The 20266-nt window shown below is 55.5% G+C and overlaps 1 protein-coding gene across 4 annotated transcripts; it reads right to left on the bottom strand.

Annotated features, from left to right (window-relative positions):
* Positions 1 to 307: 307 nt before the first annotated feature.
* ITGA7 (integrin subunit alpha 7) lies at positions 308 to 19239 on the bottom strand. 4 transcript variants are annotated; one of them, XM_016214402.2, is made up of 26 exons: positions 18917 to 19239; positions 14630 to 14757; positions 14448 to 14527; positions 14023 to 14278; positions 13410 to 13541; positions 13002 to 13121; positions 11938 to 12145; positions 11619 to 11812; positions 10817 to 10905; positions 10557 to 10684; positions 10312 to 10407; positions 10062 to 10123; positions 9756 to 9925; positions 9175 to 9324; positions 8172 to 8287; positions 7422 to 7614; positions 7262 to 7342; positions 7077 to 7156; positions 6875 to 6949; positions 6628 to 6730; positions 5937 to 6113; positions 5592 to 5750; positions 3707 to 3820; positions 3390 to 3488; positions 3177 to 3302; positions 308 to 1091 (listed from the first exon to the last, which is right to left on the bottom strand). In XM_016214402.2, the coding sequence occupies exons 1-26, from the start codon at positions 19120 to 19122 to the stop codon at positions 861 to 863; spliced, it is 3573 nt and encodes a 1190-aa protein (XP_016069888.2). In that variant the 5' UTR covers positions 19123 to 19239; the 3' UTR covers positions 308 to 860. The 4 variants fall into 4 exon arrangements, with proteins under 4 accessions (XP_016069888.2, XP_087670755.1, XP_016069889.2 ...); XM_087814629.1 differs by having other exon boundaries at positions 13002 to 13541; XM_016214403.2 differs by lacking the exon at positions 13002 to 13121.
* Between the last annotated feature and the right edge of the window lie 1027 nt (positions 19240 to 20266).

The raw sequence follows: 20266 nt of genomic DNA, 5'->3' as shown, positions 1-20266 counted from the left end.
TAAAAGAATCAATAAAGAATTTCTTTTTGGAAAGGTAAAACTTTCACATGGTACAAAAGGGACTATAGGGAAAGTTCTCTTCCACCCCGGTCTCCCAGCCACTCAGATCCCCTCTCTGAAGTCACTAAATATCACATCACCAATCTCTTGTGAATCCTCCTGGAGATGGAGAGTATCTGTGAATGAGCTGATGGCACACACACCACACCTTTAGATGCATATACGTACATAAGTATATATATTCCTCTTTTTTTATTTTATAAGTTTTTCTTGATTTCAGAGACAGGCTGGTTGGGGGGGGGGGGGCGGGCAGAGAGAATCAGGTCTTTCCTAAAGACCTTGCATGTGTGGGAGCAGGACTCAGCAAACAGACCAGAGATTTATTCCCAAATTTTTTTAATAAATAAACAAAATCTACTAGATTGATACAGCCAACTAAGGTCAGAGGAGAGGGGAAACTAGGGAGGGAAGAGCCCCTGAGTCAGTGATGCAACCTCCTCCCCAACCCTCTGGGCTAAGGCACTTTTGGGGAGACAGGTGCTTGGGGTCCTGTTACACTGGGTGAATGGGAGAGGGAGCAATTAGGGTCCCTTCTCCCCACTTCTGCATCAGGACGTTGCTGCCCTTCTCACCCTACCCTACCACCCTATCCCTGATTTACCCCTCTCGTCTCACAGCATTCTAAGGGGAAGTTTGGGGTGCTCCTACTGGAGGGAGAGGAGAGGTCTATGCCCCTGAGGAAACAGATCCTGAAAAATCCTGATGGGACACCAGCAACCCACTCTACCCTCTTCATCCCGAGGAGCCATCTCTGGGGAAGGGATGGAGGGGACACACAGGCCAGGCTGAGACAGAGGAGGCTAGGCCATGCCCGGTGCAGGGTGCCCATCAGAGCCCAGCTCAGAGTGCCCATCGGCAGTCAGGATGGGGTGTGCATCAGGGCTCTCCTGCCGGGGGCTGCCCCAATTGCTCCTCAGAATGGTGCCCGTCTTTTCTTCCTTGAACTGCTGTCGGTCTTCTCGTGGGATCTTTACCGCGTGGTACTGGGGCACAGTGGCCTCGGGGTACCGCGCCCGCTTGAAGAATCCCATCTGTAAGAATACCAGGCCAGATGTGAAGAGCTGGAGCAGGTGCCCAGCACAGCCCAGCTCCTGGCCTCCACTGCCCCGGGGACAGAAAGAACCAACTGCAGCAGAAAGGAGATGGGTTGGAGAGCATCTAGGGCAGCAAGCAGCCCCCCATCATTGCAGAGTCCCCAGGGTCTCATTTACAGCAAGAGAAAGACCAGAAGGAGCCCCAAGGAGCAAGAGAAAGGACATCTCTTATGGCAGCTGAAGGGGGGGGTGCTGAAGGTGGAACATGAAGACTGGAACATCAGGAAACCCCAAAGGTTTCCACCATCCCAAGCTTTTTAGGAGACCCAATAGTGTTGCCCAGAACACAAACGAGCTCTGAGGGAAAACATGGCTTCCTGGAGTCCTGCATACTCCAAAATGACTCCACTCAAACTACTTACACATACCCCCGTGTGTACCTGAACACTGGCAGCACCCCCTTAGGGCAGGGCCTTCTATCCATGAATATGGTGGCCTAGCCCCTTCCTCAATCATGACCATGCTGGCCCTTACAGTGGAAATGTGCCCCTTGCACGCACACTCAGGACTGCTGGAGACTCCTACACACTCAGACTGTGCAGTACCTCCTTACTCATTTGTCTCTGCACACTCATGCCCAAGAAAAGACATGCATGGTACCTCCCTGCACTCCACATGCTCACACTGCAAGATCCCGCCCAGCCCTCCGTGCATGCTCCAGGCTGTATATACTCACTCCCATAAGCCCACCCTTATCATTACCTTCCACCCCAGTTCCTAGGACTCACCCCACCCTCATGCAATCTCATTTTTTCACCCTGAATGTTCCTGGTCCCCTAAATGCTGGGCACTCTACTAACACTCACACACACACATACACACATACACACACACACACATAGTTGTACACACACATACACACACACATGCACACAAACAAAAATTACCCCACAGTCCCTGGACCCCCAGCTTCCACGGCCGAGGGCTGCATGGCCAGACGGGCCCGGTGATAGTTAGTGGGAAAAGATGAATTCTGGCTGCTCCGATGGAAGAAGCCACACTGGGATGTCAAGGGAGGAGGGGAGCAAGTGAGGGGGAGATGGGAAGGCTGAGGAAGGATGGGGCCTTATCTCTGCTCTGTCCCCCTTCTGTGGGAGCAGGAAGAGGGATCCTGGAGCAAGTTTCACGAAGGCATCAATCTCCCCTAAGAACAACCAGGTTCCCAACAGTGTGGATGCTACTCCAGAGGCCTGGTCCACTGATGACTCACATTTGTCAAAGGGTGTGTTTGGTCTGTCATTGGTTGGGGCTGGGATGGGAGGGTGGTCTCCACAGAGCCCCAAGGACAGCACTGTTGCACATAGCCTCGGTGTGGCATGTGGTTCAGGGTATGATCGCTGTGATAAATGTGACTCCCTGTACTGAGTATGCTCTTATGTGGAACCCCAGACACAAATGTAATTCTGACTATACTCTGTTAATAAGAATGGTTCCACAGGAAACCTGGTATGTGGATGCTCCAAGTTCAATCCTGGAGATAGTTTCCTGGGGATAGTTCTCCATGCTTTTGGCCTTTGTGGCCACAGTTTCCTTCCTAGCCTTACCCTGCCATGCTCTAATTAAATCAGGCCACACTTCCCTTCCTACATGATTCCACCTCCCATGGTCCTTCTAGAAGGTCCAGACCCCACCCACCTCATCTCCCACATCCAGATTCTACTACCCCACCTTCTCACTTTCTTCTGAGGCCCAGCTCCAGGGCCTCTTGCTCTCAAGCCATCCCTCCTCGGACCTCACACTGCACTTTCTTGACTCAGTGCCGTCTGCCTGTCCTTGACTACAAGGCTCCCCTCCGCCACTGGACCGTCAAATCCCTGAGGACAAGATCTGCATCTGACTTATCTCTGAACTTCCAGAACCTGACAGAGTCTTCGGTACATGCCAGATAAGTACCGAATCTGCATTACTCAATGCAGATTTGCTGAGTAAATGAGAGAGTGGGTGGGTAAGAACCACACATGAAAGGCCACCCGCATGACAGGGAAACCAGCCCCCACTGGCCCCACCCTCCCCAAGCCGCACCTTCCACAGAAGCAGCACCAGCAGCGCCAGCACCAGCAGCCCCGCCAGTACAGCCAGGAGGATGACCCACCAGGGGACTCCCTCCGCCACCACAGCCACCGGGTCCAAGTACACCATCACTGGGATCTGGGGAGCAAGAGGTTAACAGAGCAAGAGCTGGGGCAGCAGGAGAGAAGAGCTCCTGCACCTCCACTTCCCAGCCCCACAGCTCACCACTGTGGAGGCATCTCTGAGCAGCAAGTTCTTGATGGAGGACTTCACGGTGATGTTGGCTCGGACAATCACTTCCAGGGACTTCACGGCTGCATACTCCTAAGGGAGCAGGGAAGCAGACTCTCTTCCTAAATGCCCCCTGTCCCCTCACCCCTGCTCCTGAAATTGTAGAATGGTGCCCACCACAGAGGGTGTGTCTGCCTGTCTCGGGTTAAGAGTGTGCTGCATTTGGACAGGGAAGAGGTAGAGGAGAAGGGAGTCCTGGAGGGGCTGCCTGGGAAGAGGGCGTCCAGCCCACGGCCCAGAGGTGCTCTCACCTCCAGGAAGGTGCTGTTCCAGAGGCGGCCCCAGACGTGCAGCACAGCCGCGCGATCAAAGCTGTAGAGTGGGCAACTGAACAACACGCAATTGGCAGTGCCCCGGGCACAGTCCTGGGGACAAGACAGACAGCTCTGAGCAGCGGAGCCTGCCCAGGGCCCAGCATCCTCACAAATGCTGTCACACAGGCACAGAGTCTACGCGGAGCCTTCATCCATCCTTCCACGAGCCCCCACACCTTGGACCCCTTTTCCCCTTGCTCTGCATTCATATCTCTATTTTCATTACCCAGCCTCAAACTTCCCTCTTCCAGGAAGTCTTCCCAAACTAACCCTGTAGTCCAAAATAGTGGCCTACCCCAAATCTGGGCTATTTGGCTTTGAAATACATGGGGAGCAGGCAGGAGGGCTCTTACTTGACAGCAGCAGGCAGAGTAGCTTCCCCAATTGATGCTGATGTTACCTAATGTTGGTCCCATTTATTGAGCACCTACTACCTGACAGGTACTTACATCCTTTAACCTTTACAACTATCCTGCCAGGTGTGTATTATTATCATCTGCATTCTTTGGATTAGGAAACTGAGGCTTGAAGAGGTCAGGTGGCCTACCTTAGGTCCCAGAGCCAGCAAAGCTGATAAGTGGTGGAGCACATATTTGAACCCAGGTCCACATTGGGGAAAGCCATCCTCCTACACTAAGCCCAAACTCACTGACGGAGGAGGAGGCTACCCCAGGAGCTGCTGGGGGGACTTAGGCCCTGCTCCTTCCAGGCCTGACCTATGTTCATTTGGCCTAATCCCACCTAATGGTCTATTTGTCTAAAAACTATTACATTTATCACACTTCAGAGACAGAAGAATGGCTTGAGAGTGCTTGAATTCTGAGTCGTCTTTTATTTTGCCCTTTTGAGCAAATCAAGAACCTTTGGTCAATTTGTCTAAAAGCAAGGCTTTCTGCCTTAATTTTAAGTCAAAGAATTAATTTCAAAGTTGTAGTAAAAAGGGGAAGTTAGTCACATGGAGAAGGTAACACTACCCATACAGCAGGGAAACTGCAATTACGCAAGTTGGCCTTACTCCCAGGCACCTTCGTTTGCCTCATGCCTGCTCTCAGGGGAGCCGGGGAGCTGAAGTGTGACAATGGAGCTCCCTCTCAGACAGATGACACCAGAGCTGGCCCAACTGCTTACATTCCCCTGCAAACAGTCTCTTCCACTCCTTGCCTCTGTTGCCCAGGTATATCCATACCTGGGTTTCAACTCCTGGTAACTAACCAAGTACCCTCTTACTCTGTGTCTTCTCCACACTCTCACTGCCAGCACCCTTCTCAAGGGATGAGCACAAAGCATGTGCCAATTTGCTCCATAAATCCACTTAAAGAATAAAACTATGTAAAACGAACAGAAAAAGGGGGGCAAAACTGCTCAAATGGGATAGACTTCATGAATCACACATAATATATTATCATTTTAATTATTAGAACTTTTTAAAACTTAAAATGCTTTTGACATTGTAAAAATCAAACAGATTTTCTTACACAAATTGACTTTTTTGTCCTAAAAGAGTTCAAAGGAACAACAAACAGATCTCAAAGGTAGCTAAAACCATTCCACCCCCATAAAATGTTATCTTTGGTACAAATGTGAAGAGCGTCAAATGCACAGCTAACTGCCCTGCTCTGGAGTGAGCACCCAGTGGGTGTGGCAGGACCTGTGGTGTCAGCAGCTGCTTCACGGGTGTGATATGAACTGTTCATCACACCCCTCAGCAGGCCAGCCTCCTGGAGATCCACCACACTGAATGAAGCTCCATGCCCCCAGCAGCCTCTGTCACACCCACACACACACCCCCATTCTGCCGGCACCACATCTGCCCTGCCCTCACCAGGGTGATGTTTTTCTTCTTCTCAGCGGAAGACACTGGCCGCCAGGACGTGCTAGGCTCTCCCTGCTCAAGGGGCTCCTGCTGCTCTGGCTGCTCTGGCTGCTCTGGCTGCTCTGGCTGCTCCAGCTCTCGACGACGCCTGTCCCTGCTGTCCACATCCTGGATGGGGGGGCAGGGGGCAGTGAGTGTCCCTCCAAGCACAGCAGTCCTGAGCTGGCATATCCCCACCACCACCTTCCTCCTGGCCCCCATCCACCCACACATGCCCAGCCCCGTGACGCCCTTCCCAAAGTCTAACCCCTCTCCCCTGCTTCAGCAGCCCCACCCACCCTGCCTAAGCCTCACCAGGTGGAGGATGTTGGGCCTGGGGGAACAGAGCCCCTTCTGCCCAGGCCTCTGCCCGCCCTCCAGCTCCACCCGCATAGGGTACAGCAGCCACTTCCCATTGGCAATCTCATGGGGCCACATGATGTTGAGGAAGGCAGAGCCAAGGGTGTTGAGCGACTGGCCCTCGTTAGAGACCTGTGGACACAGAGAGTGTGAAGGGAGAGAGCTCAGTTTCTGAATGGTCCCCTAAATCCACAGAGATGGAGGGACAGGATCGAGGGGAGGGCCTCAGAAAGCACAGTTTCAACAAAGATTCAGGATCCTAGACTGCCACCAAGCACCATTCTCTGCCTACCCCAAACCCAAGAAAACCTGGAGATGTCACTGGGATGTGTGGAGAAGCCCCAGCCAAGCGAGAGCAAAGTTCTGGGGAGAGACATCAGCCCTCCCCCCATGTTCCCATCCCCCCGCTAAGGCCCCAGACAAAGAAGCTTCCCTGGGCTTTCATGGCCTCCCCAGGCAGAGATGACCAGGATATGGTCAGCTGAGGCCCCTGCCAAACACCTGCCCACAGGTGAGGTCCAGGAACAGGGGAAGGCCACGAACTCGCCATGCAGTAAAAGAGCCCCAACCCTTAGGACCTGTCTCAGCATCTTCTCTGTGCCAAGAAGGGACGGGGACCATGAGGACCATATACCAGGACACTTACCGTGACCTCATACTTGACCTTGCTGCCCACATCCCGTTCAGACCGCATGGCACTTTCACCCCGCACCACGCCCGAGAAGAAGAGCTGTTGGGGAACAGCCACCCTAGAGAAGAGGGGTCAAAATCCCTCTTCAGGGCACTGAGGAGACCTAAGACCTGATGGAGGGTCGGGAGGCAGAGCCCAGGCCTGGGTTTGGGAGTGGCAATACCTGACCCTCTGGCGCAGGCGCCCACTGGGGCAGGCTTACCCCGTGATGGACAGTGGCAGCTCAATGAAGACATGGGCCCGGACAGAGACTGGATGCAGCTCCTGCTCGCTGATCCTGGTGTGTGGACAAAGGCAGGAGTGGGCAGCAGGCACAAAAACCACCTCAAGGGGTCAGCCCCTTCTAAGTGGACATCAATTCCACTGCCCCCAACCTTACCCCACCCCAGCCCCACCAGGCTTACGTGGCCAACAGCAGCTCAACCTCCAGCTCTGTAGTCTCAATGGTGATCCCTGAGGTGCTAAGGATGAGGTAGAAGGTGATCTAGGCCAATGGTAGAGTGGGATTAGAGTCAAGGGAGGCCAGGGGCTTAAGGAAGGGTCAGGGGTAAGAGGTCACTCAGATAGGGATAAGGGCAGATGTGCCAACCTGGGCATCTCTCTTCATGGGGTTCCCCAGCTCACACTCGACATGGGAGGCATTGTCATTGGACAGGCACAGAGGCTTTTCCTGGAGTGGGGAGAGAAGGAGAGGTCAGTTGGAATCACTGGAGACCCTCAAGACCACGCCCCCCTGCCCAGGTCCTTACCGCAGGGTCCAGGGCCCGCACTCCTGAGTAGTGCAGAGAGTCAGGGAGGCTGACCAGGAGCTGGGCTTCGTGGGCATCATCCCCATCAGCCTGGGGCTGCGCTGGGTCCGAGGGCAGATTGGTGACCTTCAGCTCCAGGCTGATGAATGGCTGCCCACTCAGTGCAAACAGGGCTGTTGTCCCATCCACATCCCTGGAGGGTCAGATCCCATCCACTCTAAGATCACACCACCTTCTCCTGCCTCACCCACTCCTGCCTCACTCCCACAGTGAATGCCACTGGCCTCCACTCCCTGAGCCTCTGCTTTCACCAGTCCAAGCCTCAGGTCTTCCCCATGTTCCAGAGATCCAGACTGGGAGTCAGGAGACCTCCGTTCTGGTCCCCACTCTACTACTGACTTACCTTGGACAAGTAACCTCTCTTAACCTCACTAGGCCTCGGATCTTCATCTATGAAGTGGGACTAATAATAATTCCTACCTCGCAGGGTTGTGAAGACTGAGCAGTGAGATGTATGTAAATTGCACATTATCATATGTATTATGAAGGATTATTATTCCTTGCAGGGGAGCCCTTATGGCCCCTTCACTGACCCTTATCGGCAGTGTTCTGAATTAGCAGGTCCTCCCCAGCCTCCCACCCTCCCTCTGCAGGCTCAGCCCCTCCCTCTGCCTGGCCCTCCTCGGGGGCTTCCTTCCATTTCTTGAACTCTTGCCTGCCCATCCCACCTGCCCCCTGGCTCCCCCTCACATGGGCAGAGGCTGGAACTCCGTGTCGCTGACGCGGGCACAGAAGCGGGCATGGACCAGCTGCAGATTACTCTGACAGATCTTATCCTCACCACAGCCTTGCTTTAGGAAGTGGATCTGGGGAAAGATTTTTTTTTAATTGATTTTAGAGAGAGGAGGAGTGGGAAGAGAGAGAAAAACATCTATCAGTTGCCTCCCGCACATGCCCCAACCAGAGATCGAACCCACAACCTAGGTATGTGCCCTCACTAAGAATCAAACCCACCACCTTCTGGTGTATGGGATGACCTTCTGGTATATGGCATTTCAGCCAACTGAGCCACACCGGCCAGGGCTTGGGAGAGATTTGAGGAGAGGGTCATTCCTAGGGAGTGAGAAAGGGGGAAAATTTGTCACCAAAGCATATGGTGGGGTAGAGTATCACAGGATTACACTCCCAGATCTGATGCTTACTAGCTGTGTGATATTGAGCTGGTCACCTAACCACTCTGAGCTGTGTCCTCATCAGTAAAATGATGGGAGTGTTATGATGCTGTGGGAGAGGCTAGCAGGCTGGTCCACAGCAAGGCCACATTTCCCGAGTCTTCCCTGCATGTAACTGAGTTCCAGATTCAGAAGGTGAAGAGAAAGTGAAGAGTGCCACTTCCAGATTGGCCGTGAGAACCACAAAAGGAGCTTCATGCTCCTCACTCCCAGCTGACCAGGATGGAGATGACCTAAGGACCTTGGAGGCCACACTTGAAAATGGCAGACCCCTATCAGCCTGGGCCCCTGAATGACCACACAGAACCGAAGAGCGCTGTTCCCTCTGACTAGGAACACATGACCCTTTGGGCCATTTTCATGATGGGGTCTAGTTGTTACAACACCTAGAGACATGAGGAACTACTGGAGAAACCTGTGAAATAAGTCTGCAAGTTATAAATGAGTGTCACTGTGAGGGGCTTTGATCACTGCTCCAAGCCCAGCTCCTTTTGCTGGGCTAAACCAGAACCCATGCTCACCTCTAACCGCTGGGTGCTGGGCTGGTAGGCATTGAGAATGGGGGCCACTGGGAGCAGCCCCTGGCCAGGAACCTGTCGCCGGAGCCGAGGGCTCTGGAGACTATAGGACAGGGTCACCACAATGGCCCGAAGCTTATCTTTGACATTGTCCTGGAAAGGGGAAAGATAGAATGAATACAAAAACAATCCCCGGGCCCCAGCCTTGGCCAGAGCTCCAGCCAGACCCAGGACAAAATTCTGAAACTTGGAAACAAGTTTAAGAAGATGAAGGAGAGAGGTGGAGAACTGAGCAAGAAGAAGGGAGACCAACTGGGGTGGAAAAGGAAAGAGACTCAGGATCTAGGGCTTTGAGGACCAGATGTGACAATGGACCCTGCCATCTCCATCTCTGGGGAGTACAGAAGTTGGCAGGAGACATAAAAAGGCAATAGGTGAGGAGGAGGTCAGCCCATAAGGAAGGCTTCCTGAAAGTCAAGACCTCAGAATGAGGTGTTAGTATGTTAGGGAGGAAGCCAAGGGGAATCCAGGAAAAGAGATCCTGTGATAACAACGACCCTCAGAGGCCAAGGGTTAGTGTCCACCTGTAACTGAAACATGGTGTCTCCACAGACTTGGTCATGCTGGTGTTTCAGCCACACGGTGCCTGAGGCCTGGTGCTTAGGGTCATCTGGGCCACGGTTGAGGAAAGTCACACGGGGAACCTGGCCCCGGAGCCTGCGGTCTGTGTCCCCGTCTAGCACATAATCCAAGGCTGTGGGGAGAGGAGAGGAGACAGTGAGCTGGGGAACTGCTTCAATGTGACCCTGTTCCCAGGGGCCCTTCTCTCCACATTGGAGTGCCCCCCTGAAACCAAACAGGGTGGGAGGTGGGAAGGAGACCTCACTCACCCACAATAGGGCTGTAGCTGCTGGGTGTTGCGATGTAGCTGAAACAGACCCTTAGGTCCACACTGTGGGGGGCAAAGGGTAGCTCTTGAGTCAGGCAAGACTGATGGGCCAAGTCCCCACCCCCACCCTGCCCACTCCTGACCCAACCTCACCCCCAGTGCCAAACGAGGCAGAGAAATGGAGAACGAAGAGGAGCCTGGAGGCCCTAGAGGTCCCCACCCAGCCTCCCTCTCCTTGGATCCCATCTCACCAGACCGAGTGGCCGCCAGAACAGTTGGGCTGTTCTAGGTCGATGGCTAGTGGAGTAATCAAGACATCATGGGAGACATGGAGGACAGGTCTGGCCCTGGAGAGTGGGGAGTTGAGGGCACAAAAAAACATGAGAATATGAGGCTGAGAAATTGGGGGGTATGCAGACTCTTCAACATCAGATTTGGTGTGAGTGGGGCTTATGGCCTCAGGAAGGGAGAAGATAGAGGAGAGGCTGGGGCTCACCTGAAGAGCACAGCGGTGTCAGCCAGGGAGCCCACCAGCAGGTCAGGGTAATGGTTCCCATCCATGTCCAGGCCGCCCGACAGAGAGTAGCCAAAGCTCTTTAGGCTCACGGCCTCACCCTCCAGCACCTGCAGGACCTGACTGTCAGCTCCCCCACGCACCGCTCGGGCCCCTAGGTCACTGCCTCCTCCCCTGCCTTCTGTTGCTATGCCCCCTTATTCCACCCACACCCACTCCCTCACCTCAACAAGCCCCCTCACCTGGGAAGGTTTGGTGACAACTCCCAAGCTGCTCCCGTGGTAGATAAAGACTTTCCCATCCCCATCAAAGGGAGCACCCACTGCAATATCTGAGTGAGCAGAAAAGGTAGTCAGACTGTGGGGGCCGGGGTGACAAGGTCCAGGCCCCAACTTTCCCTCCATCACTCAGTTCCTATCATGTGTATTCTATCTTATTGAGAGGCCATTAAGTCCAGGGCACCGTACACACCTCATTTTTAAACCTCTCAGCTGCTCTCTGTAGATATTACTAGCTCAGAAAGGTTAGGTAACTTGCCCAAGGTCATAAGACTGGTAAATGGTAAAGTTCAGGTGTGAGCCCATGTTGCTTCCCTCCCCGAGCCCTCAAAAAATCTCCCCTTTGGCCAGGTCAGTGTGGCTCAGAGGTTGAGCACCGACCTATGATCCAGGAGATCATGGTTCGATTCCCAGTCAGGGCACATTCCCCTACTGTGAGCTCGATCCCCAGTAGCAGGCGTGCAGGAGGCAGCCAATCAATAACTCTCTCATCATCGATGTTTCTATCTCTCTGTCTCCCTCTCCCTTCCTCTCTCTGAAATTAATAAAGACATATTAATAAAAAATTTTTAAAAAGACCTCCCCTTGGGGGGAAAATGGGGAACATCTGTAACAGTGTCAACAATAAAAAAGAAAAGAAATAAAGAAAAGACCCCCTTTGTCCTCCAAGGCACTTCCCTGTCCCTGTCCCTGTCCCTGTCCTGCCCCTGTCCCTGCCCCCTCCCCTGCCCCCTCCCTCTCTTGAGTTCCCAGTTCCGGGTCACACCTGGGAAGCCGTCTTGATTGAGGTCCCCGAGGACAGCCAGGCTGATCCCAAACATGGAATTGGGGGAGCCACAGATCCGCAGAGGGGAGACCCCAGCCCAGTGACCCCCCTGGTTCAGGTACACATACACAGCACCCCCCAGCTCTTCTTGGCGCTCAAAGAAGTAGGGGGCACCCACTACCAGGTCTGCCCAACTATGGAGAAAGAAAGATAGTCAGTGTGGAGTCCCACCCAGCCAGGGGAGTCAGGAGGGGATGCCAGAGGCCCCTCAGACCTCCTGGACCCAGCTGCCCAGCTCCACCCGCCTCTGCCCACTCACCCGTCATTGTTGAGATCAGCCACAGCCAGTGAGTAGCCAAAGCCAGAGGTCAGGCGCTCGCCGGACAGCATAACTTCGGGCACCAGGCGACTGGCACTGTCTTTGCGCAGAATGACCACAGCTCCCTTGTGGTTGGCACGGGGGGCCCCTGCCACAAAGCTCAGCTCCTCTGCACGCACCAGACCCTTCCCCGAGTCAATAGAGAAACCTGGGCAGGGGTGACCTCCTAGTGAGAACTCTCCATGAGACTGGGGAGCCAGGGTGTGTCACAGCCCTACACACACACACACAGAGCTGGAGCCAAAGATGGAGGCATCTTCCAAGTTATCTCTGCCACAGCTGGACTTCTCCAACCCCTCCAGAGACCTAGCAGCCCTCCCCCATCCAGAGACTGGAGTTTGACACAAGAAGTGCAATGAGGTCGGCCTCAGGGACTGGGGAGGAAAGAGAAAGGCAATGGCTGAGAAGCCAGACATGGCAGGATCGAGAGCACTGGCAGGAGCTGGAGCACGACACACCCCTCAGATTCCCAGGGAACTGCTCTTCCCTCTGCACACCCGGGAGGCCCCTATCCTGTCAAGTGCACCTTCTTTGCCCCCATTCCCACCACACTGGCAGGGAAAGGAAGTCTTCACATGGAGGGGAGAAGCAAGGGGGAGTGGGGAAGAGCTTAATTCACCCAAATATCTCCTGGGTCTTGTTTCCTCCTTCTCTGCAGTGGGATGCAGATAAGACAATGAGAGGGACTTACCAACATAACTTTTCTCCAGCATGTGCCCACCATCCATCCCTGAGGAGACGTCCCCCTAGAGGCCTAGCCTCTCCTTCCCAGCATGGTCTCCGCCCACCTGGTTCTTCCTCCACGGAGACCCCTGTTCACAGCCCCTACGGTTCTCCCCCTTGGGGCCTCTTCTTGGGTCTGGTCACTGGGCCCAGCTTGTCTCTGAAACTTGGGTCCAACAAGTGTTTCCCTGGGTGTGTGTTGGGGGGCGGGGAGCAGGAGTGGAGGGGAAGCCAGGCCAAGCCCCCAGGGCCCAGGAGGATGTGGGTGGGCGCTTACAAACCTAAGTAGCTATTCAGGGCCAAGTCTCCGGCTGGTCCTGGGAGCCGGTCAGCGGGGTCCAAAGTTTTATACACCAGCTGGTCAGGGTCTGAGCTATCAATGTTGGTCACAAAGAGCAACCCTGTGGGGGTTGGGTGGGGGAGAGACACCAGGGAAGGGACATCCAGAGGAGGGGTCACGGAGTGGAGAAACAGAGCCAGACACAAAGGCAAGAAGGGGAAGAGGAGGTAGAGAACGAATATGAAAGAGACAGAGACCAAAGGGACAAGAATAGAGAAACAGAGACAGAGACAGAGACAGAGACAGAGACAGAGACAGAGACAGAGGTGGAAGGGTGGGAGTGTGGAGAGGGAGGACAAGAGAGAGGAGCAGAGGGTTAGAGTGGCTCTGGGCCAGGAGGGGTCCCTACCAAAGTAGCTGTTGGCAGGGACCGGGATGAGGTGGGGGTCCTGCTCCTTCTCTCCCCCCGCCTCGTAGGGCCCGTCGTCCAGGTGGGCCAGGTCCGCTGAGCCCTGCGCACAGAGCTCCACCCTGGCAGTGCCTGCAAGGACAGACCTGTTAGTGCCCAGGCAGAGAACAAGGAGCACCCTTCAGGCCAGATGCTAGTTAGACAGTCACACAGGGAAGCCCCTCCTCTCCTTTCCAGCCCCTTCTCCACCCCCTTCCCAAGCTTCTGGGTCCCGCAGACTTGGCACACACTCACCGAGTGTCAGCTCAGCCAGCGGCAGCGTGCGGAGACGGGAATGGGAGTGATGAGGTGTGGGCTGGTGTGTTGCTAAGGAGGACCAGCCGTGCGTGTGGGGCTCATGCCAGCGTGTTGAGGAACACTCGGCCATGCGGAGGAGAGGAGATGCCTCCATTCATGTGTGTGCTGGCATGATAGGAGTGGAAGGCATGGCAGTGCCCCAGGGCTACATGGCAGTGAACATGTGGGCATGCTTGGCCACGTGCTGCCCGCAATCCCCTCTCTGAGGTAAGAGGATGGTTTGGTTCCCTTCTCCCCTCCAGGGGGAGTCACTCACCCTTCCAGTTATAGGTTCCTGGGGCCCCAAAGAGGAGGTAGTGGCTGTCAGGGGAGAAGGCAGCGGCTGCTCCCTGCTGGCAGAACCCAAATTGTTCGTGGCCCTGGGGGCGCCCCTCACAGAACTTCCATTCGCCACCATCCAACTCATCATGGATGGCCAGGTCCTGGCTTAGCACAAAGCAGCGACCAATCACGTCCCTTGTCTCCAGGATTTGGTTCACCCGCTGCCTCGCTTCGTATCTGTGTGCACAGGTCTGCAGGAGGAAGGAATGGGGGCCATTCCAGTGGGTGGGCCAGGGACCTGCTTGTGCCACGCTGCCCACATGCAGGCATTTGGCAGACGCTGGTTCATGTGCACATACCACACACACACACACACACACACACACCCCACCCTGGCATAGTTACAAAAGTGGTACTCACAACAATCTTGCCCCCAGGTCCCTGGCTCCGAACACTAACTCCCAGCCACTGGTTCTCTTTGCTCTCCTTCTGCACATCAGCTGGAGGCAGGACACTGGGAATTAGGGGAGGGAAGAAGAGGCCAAGTCCTCTCCTCCTCTCCTCATGTGCCCCCCCCAACTCTACTCCCACAGGGCCCGTACCTCCCTGGTCAATGTCCACTCTGTAGCAGTCAGTCTCCTCCAGGCTCAGGGGGCAAGCGAAGAGGCCTCCAGTGCGGTTCGCCTGCTGCCCAGGCAGAGCCAGGGCCTGGGGAGCGCCTACCAACAGCCTGCACAATGGGGCAGGGGCAGGAGTTAGCAACCAGAATGCTCCCCCTGCAGAGCTGCCCAGGCCCAACCCCTCAGTATCTAGCAGAGTGTTGAAGGGCTATGGACAAGGGCGAAAAGTCAGCTTCCCAAGTCCTGACCAGGGCAGGTTAATATGCTTGGCCATGTAATCATCATACTACATATGCACATACTATCTGGATGAGGGACCACATGCACAGTATACACACACACACACACACACACACACACACACACACACACACATACACACACACACACACACACACACGCGTGCGCGGCAATCCAAACAGCCTGGGCAGCACTGCTAGTTTGAAAGAACCGCCTATTCCCAGCACCTGTTCCTGACCAGGCCTTTCCTACCCACTCCCTGGCCCCATTCCCAAGCTCTGCCCTCCTCCCTAGTCCTTTGAAACCTTCCCAGAAATGCCAGGAATGCTGGGAACAAAAGTAACAGGGGCCCAGACTGGCACCACGAGGTAGCCCAGGGATCAGCTTCGAGGCCAAGCAAGAGGCTAGATATGGGCTGCTTCCCTCACCCCTTCACCAAGGACACGTCAAAGACCCCCACCCCCGACAACCCTGCCAGCCCAGGATTCTATCACTGTGACTGGCAGCAAGATATGGGCAAATTTCTCATTTGGTCTCCAATCCCCCTCCATTCTCTCCACTCTTCCTGAATCCCATCTCCCATCCTGCTTCTCCTCCCCACAGCTATGATTTTCCCATTCCTCCCACCCCACCCTACTCCCTCCCGCCCCCTCCCAGTCTCCTCTCCTACCTCCCCCCCAGACGCTTTCCCAGCTACAACTTTCTTGGCAGGACAATTTTCCATAATCACAGCCAAGGCTTCTTCCCTGAGAGAGGACAGTGCTGGGAATGGAGGCTGCCTGGGTCCCTTGGGGTTGAACCCCCAGGCCAGGAGTAAAGGAGGGGGTGAGATGAGGTGATTGTCACCCAGCTGGACAAGGAGCCTCTTTTTGAAGGAGAGACTCAAAAGTGGCAGCAGGGTAAACCTCAAGGCCTCTCTCCCACACTGTCTTCCTCCATCCCCCTTCCTGCAGAGAGGCCCAAAGCTGTGTGGGGCAATACTGCAGACAGGCATCTGTGGGGCACTGTGCCATTGCTGATGGAGCAGGGGGAGGGGAGGGCACAGAGCCACTCTCCCTTCCCACAACTCCTCCTCCTCTCTGCCCAGCTGTCATCCCGTGTCAGAGCCATTGTCAAGAGAGAGAAGGGTGAGGGGAATAGTAGTAGGGAAAAGAGCATGGCATGCATTTGGCATTTGTTAACAACTATTTATCGAAAGCCTATTTGCCAAGCCCTGCGTCAGGCACTGGTGAGACAAGGAAGGAATATTTATTCGGCACCTACTCTAGGTCAGGCTCTAGGCTAAATGCCAGGGACATGAGGAACTAACATTTATCACTCTCTACGCAGGTGCCGGGGCTAGGCAAGATATGTGCATTATCTCATTTAATCTTCACAGCAATCCCACGTGAGGCTCCTTTTCTGGCCTTTCAACATGAGGACACTCACTCAGACACATTAAGTAGTACACTGGAATTCAAATGCACATCTGCCCAACTCCAATACCCATACCTTTCGCACCACACCCAGTGACAGGCCATCCCCAGAACAATGAGACCCTTCCAGAAAGGGAAGAGGAGGAAAGAGAGGGGAGAGGACCCCCAAGCAAAAAAAGAAACTGGGTGGCATGGCCAACCTTCAGACAAGTCTGCAGTGATTCCAACACATCAACACGGAGATGGCCATCTCTTAGAGGAGGAGAGCCGTCTCACTCATCTGCGTGCTTCCCCATAGGAGGCTGAAGCACACTTCACATGGACTCAGAGACAGCCAGTACCTTAGATGCTCAACACATAGCTAAGCACCGGGAGAAGCTAACTGTCAGTGTTCAGTGTTCACTTCTCCTCTGGAGGTCAAGAGGAGAGAGGAGGGAGGCAGGGAGGGGTCTACAGGGAGGAAAGAAGTTAAGCACATGAATCCACCCAGCCCCACCCCTGGTGAACAGACCAGCCCATCCTCCCTGGAACAAGAGTTCCCACATGTAGCCTCTCTGGTCCCTCCACCTCTGCCCCAGCCACACGCTCCTTCCTGGCTTCATCCCACAATCCCCAGACACCCCAGGCCTCTGGACAGAACAGTAGCCACAGCTGCAGCCACTACAGAGAGAAAAGCAAAAACATGTTGGCAGCTGGGGGCAGAGGAATTCCCTGGGATCTGGGATAAGTGGAGGGGAAAGAGAAGCCCACGACCACTGCACCTCTTAGCTCTCCACACGCTCCATGCTCCCACCCAAGTCCAGCCCTCTCTGACTCTCTCAGTCTGGGTGGCCCTCTGCAGAGGGTGCTGAGCCTGAAGGCTGGCCAAGCCTTTGGATCTGGGCTTGCTGTATGGTACTAAAGCTATTCTCTCACTCTGTGGATCCCAATACAGGAATTATAGTACTAACACTTTCACAGCATTAACTATAGGTCCTGCACTGTTCTAAGCATTTTACTTGCTGGGAAAAGAGACCTGGAACTCAAAAGCTGGGGATGAGCAAGGTGCTTGGTCTCTCTCATGTGCCAACAGGCAGCAGAGCGCCCCCTGCTGGAGCAAAATCCCGGTAGGCAGGCCCCTGTGGGAATGCCCTCAGCTTGACTCTGGGAGACAGAATCAGGGGCCACCTTCAGAGATGAGGGGGAAATGACAAGAGACCAAGCTATTAAAAATAACCTAGAATTTGCCTGGAAATAGCTCAGAGAGTTCAGCATGTCCTAAAAAGGCCTCCAGTTCTGGAACTCTGGCAGATGGGGGAAGGAGGGAGGGAGACAGATGAGGGAGGAAGCAGACAGAAAGCCAAGGAAGAAATGAAGGCAGTTGCTTTCTATCTCTCCCAAACTTTGAGGGACCGCTGACCCTGCTCCTTGATGACAGGGATAATGGAAGAAGAAAGATCAGAGCTAACCCCGCCTCCCAGAGGAGGAAAAGAGAAATGGGCTCTTGTCACTACCCTCTGCCCCCAGGCCAATAGTAGATGGCAGAAGACAGTCCCTGTGGATGGCATTGATCCCAGTAATGGACACTTAGTATGGCTTAAGCCTGGCCTAGGAGAGAAAAGCCCCCTGGCAGGAGGGGGTGGGAAGCTCTCTTCCCCCTCCTGTCTCTCTTATTAAAATCATTCATGTAGCTGGAGCGAACAGGAAGCATGACAGTCACTGGCCCCATACACAAGGGTGTCCTTCTCCCATGGGTCCTGGACTGATTAGAAAATAACCAGAATTGTCCTCTGCCCCTCACTCCTCCCTGCCTTCCCCCACTGCTGAGATTCCTGGAGCTGGAAATTTCCTGAGGAGGAAACGGAGCAGCCTGGCCAGCATCCTTCCTGGATCTCTGTCTCACTGCTGCTACTACAACTTGTGGGGGCTCTGTTCTCTGCCACTCTCTGTCACTGAAACACCTAGTGCAGGTTACCAGACCCTGCCAGGTCCTCTCCCAGCTTTCCCTCAGTCTTGGGCCACAGAAGTGGCAGGTCTCTCCTGGCCTCCCAGTGTCCTGCTGCCCTGACTCCATCCTATGGCAGGAAGTTATTTCTGGAGTCTACCCTGCACCCCTCCCATGGCACTCTAGCCTCTCTGTCCTTTCCCTCTTTTCCTATCCTAAGAACAAAATGCTCAGTCCCCCTCCCCGGGGGAATTCAGCCCTCTGAAGGAGGGGAGCCACCCGTCCTGGGACTGAGGCTAGGATGCAGATTGGGGGGATGGGAGAGGCAAACCGAGAGAGTCCCTGCCAAGACAAGAACCTTGCTCTCCAACTCATCCCCAAAGCAAGAGCCTGGGTCTTGCGACCCTCACTCCTCCCTGCCTTCCCCCACTGCTGAGATTCCTGGAGCTGGACATTTCCTGAGGAGGAGGAAGGGGAACAGCCTGGCCAGCATCCTTCCTAGATCTGTCTCGCTGCTGCTGCTACAACTTTTGGGGGGCTCTGTTTTCTGCCACTCGAGACAGATGAGGCACGGGTACAGGATGTCTGTGGACAGCCGAGTCTTGGTGGGGTTCGAAGACTGAGAGATGAGGTGGGGGTTGGGGATCTGTGCCTCGGGCACAGGGACTCCGGGCGGGCGCAGTGACTCACCAGCTCTGGGGTCGGGGCTGTAACTGCCGGTGCAGAGCCACAGAGAAGCCGAAGAGGCTCCCTGGCTCGCCCTCCTTGCGCAGGGCGCCCATCACATCCAGATTGAAGGCGACAGCCCCCGAGGAGAGCAATCCGGCGAGCAGGGTGCCAAGAAGGTAACAAATCCCGGGGGCGCGCCGAGGATCGCGGCCGGGAGTCCCGGCCATGGGGAACCCCGCGCGCTCTCCCCTCGGGTGCCAGGAAACTCGCTCGCGCTCCGAGCCCCAGGTCTCCCGGGCGGGGCCCTGGTCCTGAGTCCCGCTGGTCTTCAGGGGTCTCCCAGTCTTTCACCTCCCCACCGCCCCACCGCCCCACGCCTGTGGCACCACTGCGGCGGCCGCAGCTCCGCGTCCGCTGGGCTCCCGCCCCCGCCCCGCGGGCCCCGCCCCGCCCCGCCCTCGGCCCGCCCCGCGCTCCGCTGCAGGTGGAGGCTCCGCGGCGTAGCGCAGGGCGCCCAGGGCGGCCCAGGGCGGCCCAGGGTGGGACCCGGCCTCGCTCCCCCCCGGCCCCGCCCCAGCTCCGCCCTCCGCCCTCAGGGCCCTCACCCCCCCACTCCTGCCCCGGCCCGCGAGGTGCGGAGGCGGCGCCTAGGAATGGGGGGCGTGGAGCGAGCGAGAAGCGCCGAGAGAAAGGGACCGAAAAAGAGAAAAGGGGGTAAGAGATGAGAAGTGGGTGAGGCTACAGGAGTCTGGGAAGAGAGACCGGCGAACGCGAGGAGAGGAGATGGAAGGGGAGCGGCCCCGAGCCTGGGTCCCGTGTGGTCCCGCAGCGCTCCCTTCTCCCCTGGGTCACACGAGGCACCTCTCGTGCTGTTTCAGCCAAACCGCTTCCCGCGGCTTCCTCCCCACCCGCGGCGCCGCGTCCTCCGCATTCGAGGGAAGAGAGGGACAGGCCTGCCCGAAGAGAAACTCCGCAGGCCTGGGGAGGGGAGCAAAGGAGGCAGGTAGAGAGAAAACAGAAAGAGAAAAGAGATGGAGAAAGAAGCGCAAGAGTTTGTTCAATAAGGGGTGGGAAAAAACAAGAAAAAAGACTGAGGGTGATAGAGGAACATACGCTGGGAAAAAGGAAAGATGAGAGATTGGACCCAAGAGGCAGAGGGATGGGAAGGATGTCTCCAGCTCCCAGGCCCTTCCCAGGACTGTGCATTTCCCACCTCCAAAGGGGTGAGGATTGGGCTGACCCAGGCAGGAGCTGGGTGGGGCTTCCCGGGGATCTCCAGGGGACCCGCAGGCCTGTCCATCTTCCTCCCCCCCCCCCCAAGCTGAGACAGAGCAAAGGGAGGGGGGACATTTTCCAACTCCCTGCTATTTA

Source organism: Miniopterus natalensis, chromosome 2, assembly GCF_054644295.1.
Source record: "Miniopterus natalensis isolate mMinNat1 chromosome 2, mMinNat1.hap1, whole genome shotgun sequence".
NCBI classification, from domain to species: domain Eukaryota; kingdom Metazoa; phylum Chordata; class Mammalia; order Chiroptera; family Miniopteridae; genus Miniopterus; species Miniopterus natalensis.
This window is presented reverse-complemented; position numbering and strand designations above follow the sequence as displayed.

Excerpts from the sequence above, each read along its gene's own strand:
- ITGA7 (XM_087814629.1), bottom strand. The coding sequence starts at position 19,122 with ATGGCCGGGACTCCCGGCCGCGATCCTCGGCGCGCCCCCGGGATTTGT. Across the intron at positions 14,758-18,916 it reads CAGCCCCGACCCCAGAGCTG|GCTGTTGGTAGGCGCTCCCC; the intron begins GTGAGTCACTGC and ends CCCATTGTGCAG. Across the intron at positions 7,615-8,171 it reads GAGTTCCAGCCTCTGCCCAT|GGATGTGGATGGGACAACAG; the intron begins GTGAGGGGGAGC and ends CTGACCCTCCAG.